This window comes from Pseudogymnoascus verrucosus (genome assembly GCF_001662655.1).
Source record: "Pseudogymnoascus verrucosus strain UAMH 10579 unplaced genomic scaffold scaffold_77, whole genome shotgun sequence".
Classification (NCBI taxonomy): domain Eukaryota; kingdom Fungi; phylum Ascomycota; class Leotiomycetes; order Thelebolales; family Thelebolaceae; genus Pseudogymnoascus; species Pseudogymnoascus verrucosus.
In genome coordinates, this window is record NW_017263728.1 from 1 (window position 1) to 19,910 (window position 19,910).

Below are 19,910 nucleotides of genomic sequence, written 5' to 3' on the forward strand. Positions count from 1 at the left end.
TCTACTTAAGGCAGAAGTTAAGGCTCTACAAGCAGCAAATGAACAGAAAAAGAGGAGGGAAAGGAAGCGTAAGAGGCGTATAATGCAAGGGGGAACCCTCTCCGTACGAGATGCAGAGGATATCCTTCAAAGTGCTGAGGTTGATGCTCAAGTCCGTACGGAGGTGGCAAGTAGGACTACTCAGCAGGTGGGTTCTATAGGCCGACAGAAGCGCTGCGGCTTATGTGGTATTATGGGCCATAACTCCCGTACGTGCGAGAGGCCCAAGGATTCAATTACGATCGAATAAGGGTTATTATGTAGGGTGGTGGTGTAGTAGTAGGCAGTAATAGTCAATTTTGGTGTTTTGGTGGGCCACTCGTTCGGGTGGGCCACTCGTACGGGAAATACGTTATAGCTAGCCAATTAAATTACGCTTATGGGCGAAAATACCCCAGTTCATGCAACCTTTTATTTTAGGAAGTTGTACAAATTTGTAAGCTTACGCCCACTTGTAGGCACTAGTGTCGTCGCTGTGTAGCTTTAGACGTTAAACCCATATCTCTTAAACCCATATCTCTTAAACCCGTATCTCTTAAGCACGTGCTTATAGGGGCCCATTAATCGTACTTAGCCCTAGGTAGAGTGTACACTTTCTATAAAGGGAGTACACTTGCCATTTATAGAAACCTAGGTCTACCGTTAAAATGTTTTAAACTATAGTAGATTACTCTGCATAGTAGTTAGGGCATCTATCTTATGTACACTAACTTTAAAGAGGCGTTGTACGTAGGGTCTAGAATCGATAAGGTACTTAAAGAATAGGCACATAATGTTAGAGCTAATACTATACCGCATTGCGTCAGCCTAACATAATGCAACTCTTTAGTGATCTCTAGCTAGACGTTCCAAATCGGTAACCTAGCTAGAGATGAGGCGAGAAGGGGCTGTCGAAGAATCAGGAGGCGGTTAAAGCTGGCCCGCAGCCTCGTGCTGATAGATCCAGGCGACTCAAAGGGCCAGGCTCTGCACCGTCTCTCTATCCGCATCACTCTTTCAGTTTTCATCGCGATGATTACGATATGGGAGCGGTCTGAGCTCGCCTCGCTACGGCTGAGGGACGACCATTCCGCTGCGGGGTCTGCTAGCTGTGCTCTGCGCGTAGGTTGCGCTGCATCCCATACCGGGTACAGCATATCCACGGATCCGCCTGTTCGCTTCACTCACAGTCGGAGGAAGCAAGTGCGTCGCCTCACGACAAAAGAAAGTAAGCACATTTACATAGTAAATTGTATGTAAAGATACATAGAGGCCACTACTACCACTGCTACCACAATTTCAAAAGCTCTCGAGTGTTATCTTTGTTCTCAGTTTGTTACGCAAATTTTAATTTGCACCGTTCATGTAATCCCTCCCCCTCCACTTGAATCGATAGGATCTTGTGCAGGTCCAGTCTCGACATCACGTGAGGTCGTATCTTCGCTCAAGCTCTCTCTTATCCCCAGGCTGCCTCAAGCCTCTCTTCTGCCACGGCGTCATTCTAAACACGAAATCAACATGGGACCCTGAATATGAATACATCCAGCAAAAAGCCAAGTAGATGCTAAGTCTAACGCGTTACATTCGCTCAACTATCATTGATCATCAATCTTCCTTGACCGCCGGGACCTTTCTGCTGGCCAAAGTTTCCTCTCTCCACGCCCACATAGCCGTCATCGCAGCTCCCGGGCCAACGACAGCCGTCAGCCCAGCAAAAGTTCCAACAATCCTCCCCCAGCCGGCCGACAGTTTCCCGGCCCTTTTAAGGTCGCGGAAGCTCAGCATCGTCCAGATAGCCCCCGCACTAGATGCACAGATCTGATCGTACCTGAAGGTCTTCGCAAGACTTTGCATGACGGACACGGCAGCTGATGGATTCCTGATACCGCTGAAGAAAACTTCCGTTGCTGGAACTGGGGACCTAAGGCGGACGTATAAGAACGCACAAGCGGCGGCTATTCCGGCAAAACGATAAATTCGGCGGAGGTGTGGCATATCTGCTTCAGGGTTGTTGATGCGATCTTCGTCAGTGGTGTCCTTGACGAACCTGCTGAGGACGTGTTGGAGGATGGAAGCGTAAATTGGAAATGGCTGCCAGAATATGCCGTTGATCCATTGGCGGGTGAAAAGAGTTGTGGCTGCAAACATTCCGATGGTTGGGAGGACATATGACAGGAGGATTGTGGGAATGATCGTTTTGACAGGGCCCATCTGGGTGAGTCTGTTGTCCGCTGCATGATAGTTCTCGAGCGGGGACTGGACGTAGTGGAGGAAGAAGTAGATTGGCGCAACGTAGCCGATTCCTTTGAGTTGGTAAAGAATTCCAAAAATCGTTGGCCTATCCTTGGTAAGTGATGGTTTTTTTTACGAGATATGTTTACTTACAATAGGTTAGAGGCCGTGAGAAAGTTGCCACGTCTAATCGACTCAATCATGAATATAGATTGGATTGGGATGAGGTCCCCCAGGAGTGATATCATCTGCATCCGGCTGGCAGGGTCTTGTCCCCCAATCGATGGAGTGAAAGCTGCAACATAGATACCAATGAGGTCATCAATACTCTTGATTCTGAAATAGCTGGTGACCAAAGACGCCACTTTCCCACCGCCGAGAGCGATCTCTCCCGTTGTGAGCGCACTCTCAAGTATTGGAAGGGCATTTTCTAAAGCCGGGCCCATTGTCTTTCCGCAACCATAGAAGATGGCAAGAAGGGGAAGAGCATATAGTGCTCGGATCAATTTGCTTTCGTGCTTTCCGACACCCATCTCGGGATTCCAGGGCATTGTCGCTGTAAGGGACTTTGGCGGATGGGGCAGGCGCTCTAGAATTTCTGCTCCAACCATCGAATCACATGTAATATCAGCGAGGAAATCACCCAAAGTCGGTATAAGGTGAAGCGCAAAAATATTATGCGGCAGAGTTGCTAATGCTTCGATTCGGGTTAAGTCATTGGCTGATTTACAGATGGCGTTTGCACGTTCGTGTCGCTTCTGGTAAAATTCTTTCAGCACCTTTCGAACCTCATCCAACGAAGGATTTGGACCGAGTCTTGACATGCTGTTAGCCAGTGCTGCTGCACTCTCAACTGCCGCATTGCCTCCAGCCCCCAAGTTGGGTGTCATCTGTTTCGGATTAGTTTGGTGAAACTTGAGCTTTGAAATCAGCCTACCTTGTGTATAGAATCCCCCAAACACACAAATCTATCTGAGGTCCAGTGCTCATTCGTAGATTCTTCAACGCAGCTCATGCTTGCGAATGTCCGCTTCTCCCACACCATTTTAAATGTGATTGTGTCAGTCATGTAGATGTTAAAGAATGGCCTTACAGCTTCTTCTATGTCGGCCTTTGTGTACCGTGGTATATCCTTGCCGTGATATCTTTTGTCCATCTTTGAAAACAAAAAGAAGTATACAATTCCACCTTTCCCAATGAAGGAGAGGGTTGAATGGCCCTTGGAGTAAGACCTATGCGAATCTCCTGGGTGGACAACTCCTTCAACGGAGTCTCCAAGCCCAAAAATGCAATTATATTCCGCAGAGATACTGTTTTTGTCGTTCATTGTGGCGCCAGGGCTTGTTATCTCGATATGCTGCTGCATCAAAGTTCTCACTGCACTGTGTATTCCATCCGCGCCAACAATGATATCTCCCTGGTAGTTCGTTCCATCTTGGCAGTGTACGACAACGCCGGAGTCGTTGTGGTCCACTTTGCATACCCGCTTTAAGGTGTGAACCTTGGACTTGTCCGGGATGTGCTTATAGAGAACCTTCAGCAGATCGCGGCGCTGTAAGAATGCGACGGGGTATCCCGTTCTGAGTTATAATATCAGCATGTTATATTGTGTTATACTTCCTATCCAAACGCACCTAACTCTAGTCAGAAGAGGCGAGTTGCTATCCACAACCAGTTTTCCGTCGCCAGTCCAGCTCAGTCCATTCTCTAGCGGCTCTACCATGGCAAGTATGTCATCGAATATGCCCAGCTGATCGAGGATTCTCGCACCATTGGGAAGAATGGCGATTGATGCGCCCACTTGGGGTGCAATCTCATCACGCGCCTCGAGAACAACGTAGTCGATATTACTATGGTGAAGAGCGTGCGCCAGCGTCAGGCCAGCAACAGAGCCTCCAGCGATAATCACCCGCAGGCGGTCCTTCTTTCCCTGAGTTGAAGAGATAGTTCTAGAGGTTAACATGTTATCCTCGGCTATGCATCTAACGGAAGCCATGGTGGGGAAATTACTATATCAAATAACAAACTTGGACACAGATTCACTGCTTTGTTGGAAATGTGAACACTCTTTGGATTGAAAACAAAACGAAAATAGTATAGTCAAACCCAACTGAGACGATGCTCAATTAACCGATATTGAGAATATGGACTAAGTTACGAAATAATTCTTTGCGACACGGTTGATGGGTAGGTGTCGATGTATCCTCAGGAAAACTACAATTTTACGGCCTTCGTGTTTTGTGCAATTACTATAAGCTACAGATATATCCTATTAGGTGGATGGTAACTCTACATTACCCGAGTTTCCATTTATGGCAAGTGTACTCCCTTTTATGGAAAGCGTACTTTGTACTGGCGCGAAATGCAATAAACTGCTGTGACGTACAAGAAAGCTATCTCTCTAAGTACTAATCTTATACATCCACCCGAACGAAATACATACAAGTAGGATGCGACGATGCCGCCAGGGTGCTAACCGTCGGCTCTAAAATTGGAGCCATTTGTGGGGCGACATCAATGTGGCTTTTGTCAGACGGTGGAGTAGAAACACAATCCCTGAAAATTGGAGATGCTACCATGCTAGGATTTTGGCCGGCTATCGCTCTGACTGGTAGCTGTGTCGCCCCACTGCGAGTCGACCGTGACTGTACATTGTCTGTGCGCCGAGAAGGCCCTTCATTAGGAGCTTGTATCGAGTATACAAGCTTGTATCGTGTGAGATATTCTGAGAGTTGTGCATTTGGAAGCTGCCTTCCATTGGTGGAGAAAGGAATAGTGGACGACAGCCGCAAATAAGTGCTTCTGCTTCATACACAGACATTGCAGATGCCGGAGGCACGGAGGAGACCAAAAAGCAGCACTGTGGTTAGGAAATCCTGACGTAAGTGGCCTCCTAAACTCTTTTCAATATAAGTGTGCGTTCCCACCTATCCAGGGTCGACATTCTACTTTACACAGCTAAATTCAAACTCATCTGCTTTAACAAACGACTAATTAACTTTCATTGACTCTTATAGCGTCTCATCCTTATCATAAAACCCACCAAGATACAACAGAAATGGTTCAGCGCGTCCTGCTCACAGGCGCCAATGGCTTTATTGGCAGCCACATCCTCTCCGTTCTCCTCTCAAAGGGTTTCTCAGTACGAAGCGTTGTGCGCTCCCAGGCCAAACTTGATCAAATGCGCAAAGACTTTCCCGACTACAGCAATTCTCAACTCGACTTCGCTCTGGTGCCAAACATCACCGCTCCAGGGGCGTATGAAAAGGCAGTGATGTCCACTCCGCCATTTGACACCGTCATCCACGCTGCCTCGCCCTTCTTGTACCGCATTGTCAACGACAATAGCGAGTTCTTGGTCCCTGCGTTGAATGGGACAAAGGAGATCCTCAAGGCTGTGAAGGCACTTGCCCCAAGCGTCACGAGGGTAATCATCACTGGAAGCTGTGCAGCAGTTGTTGATCATTCAAGCGAGACTGCCAAACCCGCAACTGCAGAATCCAAGAAGTATACCGAAGACGACTGGAATCCTGATTCCTGGGAGACGGCAATGGCGGGCACCCTGAACGTGGCATATCGCGCGAGTAAGACGTTCGCTGAGAAAGCAGCATGGGACTTTCTGGAGACAGAGAAGCCTAACTTCGATCTCGTCGTACTGAACCCCCCCATGGTGTATGGCCCAATCAGACATTCTGTTCCAAGCCCAAAGGAACTTAATGAGAGCACAGCAAGGATATATACCCTCTTCATTGAAGCAAAGGCTGATGACGAGCTTCCACCAAATGGTATGCCATCTTATGTTGATGTAAGAGATCTAGCAGACGCGCACTGTCTCGCTGCTACAACTCCCGCTGCGTCAAACACCCGCATGATCATCTGCGGTGGGCGGGCTTCCAGTCAGGACATCAGCGACGCGTTGCGCGAGAATATCCCTGAGCTTCGGGCAAGGACGCCAAAGGGTCTTCCTGGTGGAAACCCATTGGCAAAGAACGCATATTCCTGCAGCAGTGAGAGGGCGCAGAAGGTATTGGGGTTGAAGTTTAGGAGCAGAGAGGAGACTTTTGTCGGTTTGGCTAGGCAGCTGTTGGATCTTGAGGCGAAGAGTGCGGCCTGAATAGTTATACCAACTTGAATTTAAATATAATTTATAGGTTACATACAGGGTATTAGATGACGTATCCTATGCCAACCGTAAGAAATAATACTGTTTTATAGGCATGAGCTCTAAAGTGGCCCCTATGCTACCTATAAGACGAAAAGGTTTGTGGCAGTTCTTAGGTTACCGCTCAGTTGCAATGCGTCACGGAGGCTCTAATAAAATAGTCAGCTCATAGCCCTGTGATGATTGCTGAGGAGCAGCGAATTGTTACATCGAGAACGTCAGGCAGGTAGTAAAAACCGATGCTATTCCCGCTATATCTATAGGACTGGGTTGCATTCGCATTCGTGAATCTGTTATAGGGATCCGTGAATGGGTGGCGACTGCCGTATGCGATGGCAGCTTCGTGGTCCAACTCCATCATCCACCGATCTCGCACGTCGGTGCTCAATCCGTCAACTTTCGCAACCGGATTACGGATGTCCCTAGACGCTTGCTCCCTTTTCTGTGGATTACTTCAGTGAAGCTGGCGAACTATTTCAGCTACACTGCATATTTGTTGTCAATTGGCCGCCTCTGCCGACTTCCCGATTGGGAAGTCATGTGATCGGCGAGTGATGCAGCTGCCATAAACTGGAGCCAATTGAAGAGCCTTCAGCACTAGGAACTGGAAAACTGGAATCAGAGTAGAGTAGCTAAACCAGTAGGCCAAAGGGGTTGGCAGCCCCAGAGTAATAGGGGCGATCACCCCGAAGAGCTGACGAGCCCCCCCGAAGCTCGGCGCTCAATAGGAGCTCGGGCAGGCCTATATAAGGCTCTACGTAGGCAGTAGGTAATTAGTTAGTTCAATTGAGTCTACTATACTATATAATGTGTTATATACTGTACGATTACAGCCCATTCCGCCTGTGCTCAAAGCGCACGGTCAATCGTCCAACAATATTAGCTAGGTAAAACAGTGGGATGGGGGATTATGATGTGACGGATTTAAGATTTGTAGAACGCAGCCAATGCCTTGATATCCCTGATGAGGAACGCAATTTTATTCCACGCATTCTTAACAAATGATAAGCATCACATCTGGAGCACTCAAGGAGACAACCCACAGTCAGATCTCGAAATTTGGATCTAATCTATTAAACAAGTAAGCGGCAACAATTCGGTTTAATTGAGTTGAGGAAGGTTCAGTGACATATCATGTCCACGAGAGAGTCGCGTTCTTGAGCAATGGGAACCAACTGTCATAGTAAGTCAGCTCGACCTTGATAAAGGCGTGGGTGATTTTGAGCGCACATCAGATAGGTTGCGGTCATCAAAATTTGATTCGATACACATCGCGGAAGCCCATGTCCGACCCCACACGCCCGCCAGAGTCAGCCAGACGTGGAAATGGGTTTCTTATAGGCAGAATTGTTGTTAATGAGTAAACCGTGAATACGGCACAAATTTACCTAATTTCCCATTCCCGGGCCTCATTCCTCTAACCATGTTCATCCAATCCTCTCGAACCTTTGCGGCTATATCTTGCTAACACTAGCTCATTGAATGCTAACGCCTCGGCCGTAGGAACCCTCGGATGACACACAAGGGACTTCTAAGTGCCGTTCTAAATCATGTATATCTCCACCTGTGTATGTGCCTGGCTTGCTTGGTGCTGACGTTGCTGACTCTCAAACTCAAATAGATCGACGATGCTGATCTCGGTGGAAAATCCGAGCTAGTCACAGAGTAGGAGTGCCAAGGCTCGCTATCCTGACCGGGGTGTGGTGATCGCTGGTGGCAGCCATGGCGCCACGGCTCTTATCACCAGGCAAAGAGTGAGAATTTAACCATTTCGCTCTCGAACGGCCCTTTTATCATATCCGCAAGCCGAGACTAGGTTGATTTATATTAATAAGGCAATCTGCATGCGTGGGAATCGTGAGTCTTACGCCGTATATGTTGTATCTCTGCTCAATACGGGAAACTAGGGAGCCTTGATGTATCTTCATAGAATCGCTATCTCACTGCATCATTGCCTACTACCTTGTAGTAACTTACAGCCTTGAATATGCCCTATCTAAAGCCACCTTACACCCTTCCCTCAGCTCTCGAACAATATCCCCAGCCGCCTTCACCTCCTTCAACAGGCCAACTCCAGAACCTGCCCAAATAGCCGCTCGCCGCTCGCCTCCAAAGCCCTTATCTAGACCAGTGACCGCGTCTGCATGCCTCCTCCTCAACTCCTCTATTCCCACGCCATCTAGATAATCATTATAACTTGAGTTCGCCAGAGCTCGGCCATCATAGCCAGCAGGCCAGATACTCTTACCTAGCAACTCGTCGAAGATAGTGGCACGAACTGTGCTTATGCCACCATCCGCAGCCTCAAGGACCGCCTGCTGATACTCCTTAGATGAAAGATCCACTTCTCGACTAGCCAGGAATACCGTTCCCAACAACACGCCCTCTGCGCCACATGCCAGCGCTGCGGCCACTCCCCTTCCCTCGCTGATGCCTCCGGCGCCAAGAATGGGAATGTTCGGGAACCCAGCCGTATCCAAGGCGTCACGTGTTTCGGGCACTAGGCTCACAAGCCCTGCACCAGGTGAGCCACCGTGCCCACCTGCATCCGCGGCTTGCAAGACCAAGACGTCGGGAGAACAGAGCTGAGCTACTTCTACCGCAGCAGCAACACCCGCGATCTGGATCCAGATACGTGATTCTGGGGACGCGGCATGCATTGCTTTTATCCAGAAGGCAAAGTCCTGCGGCTCTGGCGGGCACGAGAGCAGGATGGTGGCGGGACGGTGGTGCGCCACAACGGCTGCTGCATCCTCGACCTTGGCTGCGAAGATCAGGAACCCGACGCCAATGGGTAGGGTCGGTCCTGTGGTGCTGATATGCGAGCCGGCTAGGACGGATGTGGCCTCCTCAAGTTGCGTAGATAATATCCCCATATCGACCGCGGCGCCAATAAAACCTAGTCCTCCTGCTATTGTCACAGCTGTGGCGAGACGAGATCCGGCAAAGCCGGCCATTGGCGCATTCGCGATCAGAGGCCGAGAGGTCCAGGGGTAATGAGTGTAGATTGAAGATGGCATTCTGGACAATCGCGGCTGGCGAAAGGCCTATGAGGGCGAGGGACGATCAAAGATGGTTGAGCAGTGATATGCTTTGTCGACCTCTATAAAAAAATCCTAGTATGGAAGGTGCAAAACGACGATTCTGATTTTGTTTGCTCCCTAGATAAAGCAAATAAACGAGTAGCACCTGCGCTTATTAAGAGTGAGATATCGGCATAATTGGTAAGCGTCAGAAGTTGAAATGAAAATGTTTGTGAATAAGTTACATAAACTTGGCTGATACAATCGCCGTAGATAGCTGGAAAAAATATAGCTTAACTTAACCCAATTTGGTGATAATATTCGCCTCCGATCGCAGGATAATTTCATGGTGTACTATCTGGGATATATCTAGCCACGCTGTATCAAGCTTGGCAATACATGGAAACGGGGTCTTTTGATCTACCTTGCATAGTATTTTAAATTGTTTAGTCTGCATTTTATATTGGTCAAATGTTTCCACAAATTGTCCAGCTAGCAGGAGTAGCGCCTCGGCGACCTTTTATAAAGAACAATATTACCACACACGGTCTCTAATCCATTCCCTGATCCCGTCATCATTTTCCCCAATAGCCTCTCTGGCTTCTAAAAATGGCTGAAAAATTTCCCTCACAATAACCTCCGGATCCGACTTGGTGAGCCACCCCCCTCCTTCTTTTGGAATTATAGGATGAACCACCAAAGGTTGCCCCACCAAAATACTATACTCTCTAATTAAAACCTGCGAGAACTGCTGTGTCAAATTCTGCGATGCAGACTTTGTTGCTGATAGTGACGAATACGACGGAATTGGATTCTTATCTAATATGCCTCCCGTTACGAGAAATAGCGGGTACTCCCCTCCTGAGATATAGTCTTTGTTCGCGTGCTTGGAAAACCACTGACCAGCAATCAGGACCCCTATAGCGGCAATCTGAAAGTCGGCTGTGAAAGCTTCAGGAGTAAGACTCATAAGGTCGGATTCTGCGATGACAGCGGCATTATAGCAGAGGACATCGACTTTTCCTCCTAGTTGAGACGCCGCCCAATCGAGGGCTGACAGGAGTCTTGAGGGGCTTGATGCATCGGCCGTACGGGTGAGCACTTGAGGGGCCGAAGGATAGATGTTTGCGGTTTCGGTGGCATAGGTTTGGAGTTTGTGCTCGGTGCGAGATATGAGGACGATTCGCCAGTTTTGGCTCGCAAGGTATTGGCAGAGAGAGCGGGATATGAATGGGCCGGCCCCCACAATGATTATACTGCGGTTGGATTTGAGTGGCATGATAGTGTGTCAAAGGATGGACCGTGTAGATTTATAGATTTTGATGAGATTGTATCGAAGTTGGAAGTTGGATTGGATATAGTAGTCAGAAGATTTAAATATAGTGAGGATTAGGTAAGGATGGAGATAACTAACTTGGTGGCTAGCCGGGTGGGTAAACCAATATATAATTAATAAGATCTGCACCATAGGCGAAAGTGTCGGAAGCCACCGTAAATGCCGTAGCAGCCGGTCATATTATCACGGATGGGCATGCATATGCGCTAGCAGAATCCTTGCTTTGTTATGTGATAACGAGTTGCCACACTATAGGCTCCTGCGTAGAACTCGTTGAGGATGCACGCAAGCTGATGGGTCATTTTTCGCTCATGTGAGGTATCACTGCACAGCTCGTACGCATCCTTATATGTGTAAAGCTGCGCTTGGCAGGTTCTTTAGAATAGTGATATGGTAATTCCGGTATCAGCAAGAGTAGGGCCTAATTGATCAAAAGTGAATGGCATAATATATTAATCTACCTATTCTAACTACTATATATACTGTGAAAACTCTGCTCTGGCTTATTCTCAGAGAGGAAATCCTAAAGCTTTCCTGTCTAGTTGGGCGAGCTCTGGTCTTGGCGCCAGCAAGCTCTCAGTTGGAATTGAAGTTCTTCATGTCACGTGTTCGATATTATCATATAACTAGCACTCTCTCATATAAGTTAGCCCTATTTAGGCTTAGTTTACTCGCTGAGTGCAACATCCTGGCGCTGGCACAGGATTTTGCTCTCCAGACAATACATACTCGATTGAAGCCATCCTTGATATATCAGTTAGCTGACCGCTCGCTCCGGTGATTCGTACCCCGCCTGCCCAACTGAGAGCTCCCGATTTGGCAGCCCTCATTTCAGGCACAGAGTGAGAACTCCACAATATGCGAGCGCAACAAATAAGCCAGCGCAACACTTTGTATTAGGAGGGTATAATAGTCAATGTCAGTGTTTTGGTTGTTCACTCGCTTGTGAAATACGTTGGCTAGTAGCCTTAGTATGTATGTATAGCCTGTTCTCGGCAGTTCCTTTAGATCAAAACATGGCTCTAAACGATGACATACCACTTTTAATAACGCTCACGGGCGAAAATGAATATTAAGAGCTAATAGTACGAAAATGATACTCTAATATTTAGCTTATATACCCTGGTTCATGCAACCTTTTATTTTAGGAAGTTGTACAAATTTATAAGCTGACGCCACTTGCAGGCACTAGCGTTGTCTAGACGTTAAACCTGCATCTCTTAAGCACGTGCTTATAGGGGCCTATGCTTACAAGGGCCCATTTATCGTATTTAGCCCTAGGTAGAGTGTGCATTTTCTATAAAGGGAGTACACTTGCCATTTATGGAAACCTAGGTCTAGCGTTGAAATGTTTTAAACTATAGTAGCTTACTCTCAATAGGAGGTGGAGCATCTACCCCACATACACTAACTTTAAAGAGGCGTTGTACGTAGGGCCTAGAATCAATAAGGTACTAAAGATAGGCACATGATGTTAGAGCTAGTACTATACCACATTACGTCAGCCTTAACATGATCAAGTTACACCACCTTCAATGGGACTGCCGGAGCGCTGACATTATCACCTGTTAAAAGAGGAAGAATATAAAAAGAGCATTACGTGTTTGGTACTATCTTTACACCCGTCAGTTTTATCTACGATCGGTCTAAATCATGAAGGAAGTCATTGTTCACCCTCGGCCCACACTGCACACAGTGATCCATGATATACCGGTTCCTAGTCCTGGCCCCGATGAGGTCGTTATAGAAGTGATTGTCGCGGGAAGCAATGTTAAAGGTAGATCCCATCTTGTTTCTAGGTTACCATTTCATTAAGCGAGGTACAAAGCTGACGGCCACCAAAATCACAGACTGGCTCCACATTACAACACAAGGTCTATCTGTCAACAGCGGTGATGACATTGCCGGCACCATCTCCGCGCTCGGTGAAAATGTCGAAGCTACGGGCGAATTCAGCATTGGTGATCGCGTTGCTGCTTTCCATCCTATGCTAATGCCTGGAGGAGCGTACGCCGAGTATGCAACAGCTCCTGCTCATACTGTGTTTAAGCTCCCCAGAGGAACAAGTTTCGAAGGTTAGACAAGTTCTGCTGAGATAAAATTGGATGGTTTCTAATCCGATGCCATACATAGAGGCTGCCACTATCCCTCTCGTTACCTTGACAGCGGCTTTGTCGCTTTTCCGCCGTCAGGGCCTGCCTCCTCCATGGTCGCCACGGACATCGAGCATGGAACCAGTTCCTCTCATCATATATGGCGCCTCTTCTGCTCTAGGATCCTTTGCTATCAAACTCGCGAAAATAGCGAATATTCACCCTATTATCGCCATTTGCGGTGGCAGCAAGAATTATGTGACCACACTTCTGGACTCGGCTAAAGGAGACACTCTTGTGGATTACCGTGAAGGCATAGACTCCATGAAGGCTGCAGTCAGGGTAGCGCTAGGGCCACTGGATGCGAAACATGCTCTGGATGCTATTAGTGCGAATGCAACTTGGATTCCATTGTCTCAAATGCTGAGTTCGTCAGGAAGCCAGATGTCTGTCACCTCAGGTGGTAACAAATACGACGATGCTGAGATTCCCGCTGGGGTAGAGATCAAGTATACGTACGTTGGCACAGCACATTATGGTGCGTACAAAACGGGCATGCCGAAACAACCCATCGACAAAGAGAGCGTTGAGGGTGACGTCGAGTTTGCTTATCTCTTCGTACGATACCTGTCACGGTTGCTGGCTAAAGGCAGGTTTGAAGGCCATCCATATGAAGTCATTCCAGGAGGTTTGGACGGGGTGGCCAGAGGCCTGCAAAAGTTAAAGAATGGCGAAGCAAGAGGATTCAAGTATGTATATAGAATTAGCGAGACGAGTGGGTAAGGAGTGTATACCAGATGCCATGTTGGCACGTTGATGTAGTTCACGGGAAGCTATGAAGCAATATATCTCGATATAGGTGTGATAGAGCTCAAATATGCTACTGTTGACCCAGACAGTTGCCATGTGATCGAGGGAGATACTAGCTTTCTGAAGGAAGCTAGCACTAAGCCGATTAGAATCTCGTAGCTAGAGCTGTAGCTGACTACGGAGCCCATGATCACTCACAAGTTTAATACTCGAATCTGCCTCCCCTTGCCGGTCCGCGGACACTTCGTCCCCTCTCCATAGTTGGTCATGTCGGCTGAAATTCCCTGCGAGGATCAAATCTGCCCGTGTGCCGATCCGGTTTCGGTTTTCTAGGATAAGTTAACGTTCGCAATGGTGTAACGAATCACTATGGCGTAATGAACTAAGTTTCGCAACTTCAAATCAATTATCTACTATAATACAACTAAGCGTACCCAATTCTAAGTTAGACAAATCATCCATAAGTAGGTCCTCTTCAATTTCCTCGATAATACTGTCTTAATCAACCTGTTATGCTCAACCTTTACCCTTATTTTTCCATGTCTCATTTTCAATCTATAAAACTACTAACTAGATTTCTTATGTACTTATAATAATAACTCCTTTTAACGCTACTCTTTTACCTTGCTTGTTTATTCTACATATAGATAGAACACTTTACGTATCTTATAGCTCTTTAACTAAGAGTGTATTTTTCGTTCTTAAAGTCATAAGATATATTTGCATATTAGAGATTTAAGCACATTTTAAGCTTATAACATTAAATTAAGAGCTGCATTTAAGCTATATAACTCTATATTACTATATAACTCTATATTGCTTAGTAGAGAGCTAATAAGTAATAAGTGATAATTTAGTGTTTATAGAAGTAATGTATTTTACATCTAAGCTAGTTATATAAGTAAGCTAGTTATAAAAACACTAAAATGCATTAAGTCTACTATAATAATTAATAGTAACACTAACTTAAGCTAAATCCTCTAATTAAGAGGGTAGGATACTTCTAGCTATTTAATTAATTAAACAAGGCTAACGTATTTCACAAGCGAGTCGGACACCCAAGCGGGTCGGACACTGAATTTCTCATCTAAAATCAAGAATTTTGTAAGGTAATAACTCAACAACAACTTAATAGTATCTCCTAAAAATGTGTATTCAAATTTATCTATACATATAGATTCTGTTTTTCTAGTTTTAGAGCAATTAGACTTGTAGATATTGAGATATAATGACCTAGTATAAATTTCGGCGCTTATATTAGCGTTTACACTTAGTATCTCAAGAATTACTATATAGATTATTCCTAGATGATTATGTAGGAATCTAACCAAGTATTAAAGGCTAGAAATATAATTTTAATATATATTATTAAGCTGTTGTTGAGTTATTACCTTGCAAAATTCTTGATTTTGGGTGAGAAATTCAGTGTCCGACCCGCTTGGGTGTCCGACTCGCTTGTGAAATACGTTATATTAAAAGTATTTAAGCTAATTTAATATTTAGTTGTGCAGCTGTGATGCATTTCCGAGGATTCGGTTTAAGTATGGACCGGAATTGCGAAAGATTCTTTAGAGCATCCATAGCTTTTAAACTTCGCGAAGCCATTCTAACATTTTCTAGTGGGCTGCATTATGAAGAGTTATGTTGTTGCGATCTTCTAACCCTCCTAAACGTCACCTTCTCGTCCTCGTTAGCCGCCAAATATGTATTCTAGAGGAATGTACTAGGGAGTTCCCCTATTATGGCGCACTGGCTCAGCTCCTCTCATAGACGGTTTGAAATCACAGAGCACAGCTCGTCCACTTTCTTGAAGCAGAATATTCTAGAGCTTGATATCGAATGGATTTCGCTTCTGGCTCTAGCCGTTTCCGTTGCGAGGGGTCTAGCTCTACCATAGACTCTTATAGTAGACACATGACAGACATAGGGGCGGGCACAATACTATAGAATACGGGAGCGCCGGCTATTGATCTGCGGTTCCCTCTATGGTACGTGTTCCAACCCCTATTACCTACAGTGATGATGAGCCTACGCCCCTACTAGCCTGCCTCACCTCAAACTTAGCTTCATCGTCGATGGTGTCGTATTGTGGGAATGGCCGGTGACCGGTTATGATATGATATATAGTTGATCCAAGAGCGAAAAGATCTGTCTTGACGTCCGCAAACTCTTTGTCACAACGAGGCATAAACGACTCTGCATTCTCTGAAGCTCCCCCAGAAATGAGGATTTCCCCATCGGGGCTTAGCAGCCGACCCTGGAAGTCGCACAACTTAATGTGGAACTCAGCGTCCAGGAGGATATTCCGAGCATGGATGTCGCAGATTAGAACGTTTCTCTGGTGAGCATAGGCAACACCTTCAGCAGTTTCCTTCGCGATTCGGAGCTTCTCTCTGATCGGTACTTGCGTTTCTTGAAGATACGTTTCCAATGATCCGTTTGGCGCATATTCCAGAAGTAAGCCGCCGTCATGCTCTCCCTTAAATTCGATGATACGAGGGTGTTTTCAGAGCCGTTGAAGGATTCTGGATTCAGCGCACAGAGCAGCTGAAGTCCCTTTGAAGTGGGGGTACTTCAGGATTGTTGAGTCATTGACGAACCCGACGTAGTGGCTACTGCCAGTAGCAATGATATGCTTCACCAAGTCGGGGAAATAGGGCACGACATAGATATCCCCGTTCATTGTCTAGATAGGGATCGCGAGAAGGACGCCTCGTCTCTTAGGGGATCAAAAAGCGACGGGAATATTGCTATCTTAGCTGGAAGGAACGTCATGACTCGCATCAGAGTCACTAAATGTACATCTGGGAAAGGCCGTAGCCTGAGCAGGGGTTTGATGGTGTGAAGAAGCAAGAAGTGCATTCATTCGCCAATCAGCCTTGCGCCTACGCCGAGGTCCCGTTGGAATCTGCATCCCCTATTGCATTTTGAGCTTCCCCGAAGCATTCATATGTTACTGTGGGTTTGTCGATCTCTTCAATGGCTTTGTTTATGCGGTAGTATGGCCTTGTTTTGTTTTAAATGTTAATATCGATAGATGATTTATGCTGCATTATATTCATGTCCATGCGGTAAATTGACTCCATATTCAGCTGGTGTATGTGGAGTATTATAACATGGCTCCCTTAGTAATTATATTCAAGAGTACCAAAAATCACATCGCTGCCCATAACTTAACGAACCGCCACCCCAGTTACGAATCTGCACCAGCTCTTGAGCTTTCTCCCCTGACTACTCCACCTGCCTCTTCTACCTGTTGCACATAGGGTTTTCCCAAAGCGAGAGGTACGCCCGGTACAATCTCTTGTTCGAACACCGTGCAAGGGACATCGAGAATATGTGCAGGAGTATGCCATTTAAACGTAACTTCGCCAACGGTATCATTGACTCGCGCCTGAGTCGATCCAATATCAGACAACATTTCCACGAAAAATTCGTCGGAGAGGACAGTGATCTCCAGCCCCAACTTCTCAACGAAGTCTCGGGACACGGCGTTCACGCTAAAGTTAGCATATACCCTAGCCGTGATGGTTCGACTTAAAGATTTAGAATTTCTGCTCATTTCTTTAGAGACTTTGCCATTGACCTCTTCATAGTCGTCTGAAGCACCTGGGGCAATGCAATATTTCAGGTCCGCTCCTTCGGGAAAACGAGTGCTTGGTGGCTGTGTTGAGCGAACGTCTTTAGAGACTATAATGTTGCCAGCATTATGCGAATCGAACCTATTGGACTCAAGGGACTCTTGCATACCTCTTGAGGAAGAAGCTTCTGGAGGTCCATGGTCCGTTCGTCGCTCTTTGCCTTTTCCTTGGCTACCCGTAGCAATGATGATAGGCATCGTATCATTAGGAGGTGACGGCGGCTGAGGAGAGCCAGGGCGCTCTTTCTGGACCCGAGTCTTCATTCTTGGGCGCCTCGGGCTTGTAAACACATGAGCGGTTGGAGCCGGTTCTTTTTTGTACACCCAACAGCCTGGTTCATATAATCCAGTAGCTTCCCTTGCTTCATTCGCATCATCTAACTGCTTATCGGCAACGTTTATCACATTCTCCACTAGCAAGCCAAGGCGCTGTAGTGTCTTGTCTGTTGCACGCTGGGCATTTGAGAGTTTCTCAAACTTTGCAGCCATAACTTCTGCTCCTTCAATAAAGTTGGTAATATGTGCCATCGTTATGGCCCTTTAATTATGTCAGCTTATCGTTCCCATTAAGGCATACCAGACTCACAAGGTCTCCGGATCTGCCCCGTTCCGTATTTGTACCTCATAAGTCACCGTGGTCATCAAGAGAGCAAGCGATGTTTGCAAAGCACTCATTTCGAAAGTCAGGTCGCGGACTTCCGACTTTCTTTGATACCACTTGATTTTCGAAATCAGAGTGAGCTCGATTCCGGAAGGCTCCATTGCCAGTATGCGCGGACTAATATTTTCGACATCCTTCAATATCTCCCTTGCGGACTCTTCGGCACGCTTTAAAAACCGTTTCTTCTTGGCATTTGAGAGCGTGTCCAGACCAGTCTCGTTTGAATAATGTCGGAGGAGGCAAGCACACGCCTCATTCGAAGACCACGAAAACATAGACAGCTTGCGAGCAAACTTTCGGATATCCTTTCTAGCTGCTCTAACCCCACGTGCAAGACAGTACAACTCTTTGGAAAGCGCTCCAGTCGCATTGATCAGGCTCACCAGACTCCCAGCAGGGCCCAGGACGCTTACGACGCCCATTGCATCTGTATAATATTGTTAAACCGAGATTTGAAATTCCCAACCACCCGTGCAAATGGCAGCTACCCATCCCGCCTTTATCTCACCATAGGAGGCTCAGCAATCACGATTTAAGTAGTATACCGCGGATTGCAGCTGGTGTGGTGCATTGCATCTGACCAAGTGCATTCACCAATCAGCCTTGCACCTACACCGAGGTCCTGTTGGAATCTGCATCCCACTATTGCATGGCCGTTCTGCGGGCCAAGCACAGCCCGCGCGCATTCGTTCTCGCTATTGGGTATTAAAAAAACAATAAAGAGGGGAAGTGAAACTGAAGCAATAGGATAAGACGGCTGAGAGTAGTTGAGGACTGCCTAAGTCGGCACTTCCAACATGGAAGATGCAGCCTCGTGTGGCTCGGCCGGGATAATATACCACCAACCACATAGATGCATAGCCCCAGCCTTGCATACAAGATTCGAATTCTCTCTCTCCGAGGAGTAATTTATAATTCCCTATATCACAACCCCCCAACGCCAGCGCTAAGTATTCAAATCAGCCTTTCCCTCAGCCCTACTTCTTCGACGTCCCAAACCCGCCAAAGCCCATCATCGCCGCCATATCCTCGACATCATGCTCCCCCTCCACCCTAACATCCTCATCATACTCCGACTTGACCTTAATCTCCTTTTCCCTCTCCTCCCTCTTCTTCTGCGCTGCCTCCTGCCTCTTCTTCCTCCGTTCTTCCCTCACTTTCTCTTCCTCCTCCGCGCGCCCCTCGAGCCGTTCCCGGAGTGTTTTCACGTCTCCCTTGCGCTCTTCTTCCATCTTTGTCCAGATCCGCTCGATGCGCTTGTGTACATCCTCTGCGCTCGCGCGCTTGACTTCGCCTGTCTGTCCGATCGCGCGGAGATGCTGCATACTATTCTCATGCTACAAAATATCAGCATAACGCCTTCGTCGTAGTCCAAGATAGAGTACTCACCTCAACCCACTGCAAATTATCCTTAAAAGTCAAATCACAAGCCTCACACCAAAACCCCGCACCCCTCCCCCTCTTCCCCGTCGCCGCCCCCGCCGGCAACAGACTAATCTTTCCCACATTCCCCGAAACATCCAACCTGCTCTTTCTTGCCTCCGTGAGCGTCTCGTCGCCTGTGAGGGGGGCGTAGTATTTCTTCCCCGCGAGCTTGGCTTCGTAGCGGAGCTTGCCTTCTTCCTTTTCGGCTGCTTCGCGGACGCGTGCTTTCTCGGCGTACTCGGCGCGGTCGTATTTTTTGCGGAAGTCGGTGTCGGAGGCCGCGGTGCCGTAGGCGCCTTTGCGTTCTGTCATGGTGGTGGTTCGTGCGGGGTTGCCGCTTGTGAGGGAGGGATGAGTAGAGTGGTGCTGGCTCGGGGCGAGTGGAGGAGATGTTGGGATGTTGGGTCTGTTTATTGTAGAGATGGGAAGGTGGCGACGATGTCGAGGTATCCCCCGATAAGAGCTCCATCAAAAACCCTTATCGTGTTTGTCCTGTTTGCACCCCCAAAA

The 19,910-nt window shown here is 47.2% G+C and overlaps 8 protein-coding genes across 8 annotated transcripts; 2 read left to right on the top strand and 6 right to left on the bottom strand.

Annotated features, from left to right (window-relative positions):
• Positions 1-1,623: 1,623 nt before the first annotated feature.
• Positions 1,624-4,246, bottom strand: VE01_10235 (uncharacterized protein; the record flags this gene model as incomplete). Its single annotated transcript, XM_018279638.1, has 4 exons — positions 1,624-2,356; positions 2,404-3,140; positions 3,188-3,830; positions 3,885-4,246. The coding sequence occupies 4 exons, from the start codon at positions 4,244-4,246 to the stop codon at positions 1,624-1,626; spliced, it is 2,475 nt and encodes an 824-aa protein (XP_018125427.1).
• Positions 4,247-4,914: 668 nt separating this feature from the next.
• GRE2_4 (methylglyoxal reductase (NADPH-dependent) gre2) lies at positions 4,915-6,407 on the top strand. Its single transcript, XM_018279639.2, has 2 exons — positions 4,915-5,131; positions 5,268-6,407. Exon 2 carries the CDS (start codon positions 5,309-5,311, stop codon positions 6,362-6,364), a length of 1,056 nt encoding a protein of 351 aa, XP_018125449.1. The 5' UTR covers positions 4,915-5,131; positions 5,268-5,308; the 3' UTR covers positions 6,365-6,407.
• Positions 6,408-8,212: 1,805 nt separating this feature from the next.
• On the bottom strand, positions 8,213-9,662 carry VE01_10237 (uncharacterized protein). The gene has a single exon (XM_018279640.2). It carries the CDS (start codon positions 9,430-9,432, stop codon positions 8,386-8,388), a length of 1,047 nt encoding a protein of 348 aa, XP_018125448.1. The 5' UTR covers positions 9,433-9,662; the 3' UTR covers positions 8,213-8,385.
• A 183-nt stretch (positions 9,663-9,845) lies between these two features.
• On the bottom strand, positions 9,846-10,908 carry VE01_10238 (uncharacterized protein). The gene has a single exon (XM_018279641.2). The coding sequence runs from the start codon at positions 10,712-10,714 to the stop codon at positions 9,971-9,973; it is 744 nt and encodes a 247-aa protein (XP_018125454.1). The 5' UTR covers positions 10,715-10,908; the 3' UTR covers positions 9,846-9,970.
• A 1,421-nt stretch (positions 10,909-12,329) lies between these two features.
• On the top strand, positions 12,330-13,781 carry VE01_10239 (uncharacterized protein). The gene is made up of 3 exons (XM_018279642.2): positions 12,330-12,548; positions 12,622-12,846; positions 12,905-13,781. Exons 1-3 carry the CDS (start codon positions 12,425-12,427, stop codon positions 13,645-13,647), a joined length of 1,092 nt encoding a protein of 363 aa, XP_018125453.1. The 5' UTR covers positions 12,330-12,424; the 3' UTR covers positions 13,648-13,781.
• A 1,904-nt stretch (positions 13,782-15,685) lies between these two features.
• VE01_10240 (uncharacterized protein) lies at positions 15,686-16,357 on the bottom strand (the record flags this gene model as incomplete). Its single annotated transcript, XM_018279643.1, has 2 exons — positions 15,686-16,067; positions 16,215-16,357. 2 exons carry the CDS (start codon positions 16,355-16,357, stop codon positions 15,686-15,688), a joined length of 525 nt encoding a protein of 174 aa, XP_018125419.1.
• Positions 16,358-16,867: 510 nt separating this feature from the next.
• VE01_10241 (uncharacterized protein) lies at positions 16,868-18,397 on the bottom strand (the record flags this gene model as incomplete). The annotated part of the gene is made up of 2 exons (XM_018279644.1): positions 16,868-17,852; positions 17,901-18,397. 2 exons carry the CDS (start codon positions 18,395-18,397, stop codon positions 16,868-16,870), a joined length of 1,482 nt encoding a protein of 493 aa, XP_018125420.1.
• A 555-nt stretch (positions 18,398-18,952) lies between these two features.
• Positions 18,953-19,816, bottom strand: VE01_10242 (uncharacterized protein; the record flags this gene model as incomplete). Its single annotated transcript, XM_018279645.2, has 2 exons — positions 19,365-19,816; positions 18,953-19,312 (listed from the first exon to the last, which is right to left on the bottom strand). The coding sequence occupies exons 1-2, from the start codon at positions 19,710-19,712 to the stop codon at positions 18,953-18,955; spliced, it is 708 nt and encodes a 235-aa protein (XP_018125417.1). The 5' UTR covers positions 19,713-19,816.
• Between the last annotated feature and the right edge of the window lie 94 nt (positions 19,817-19,910).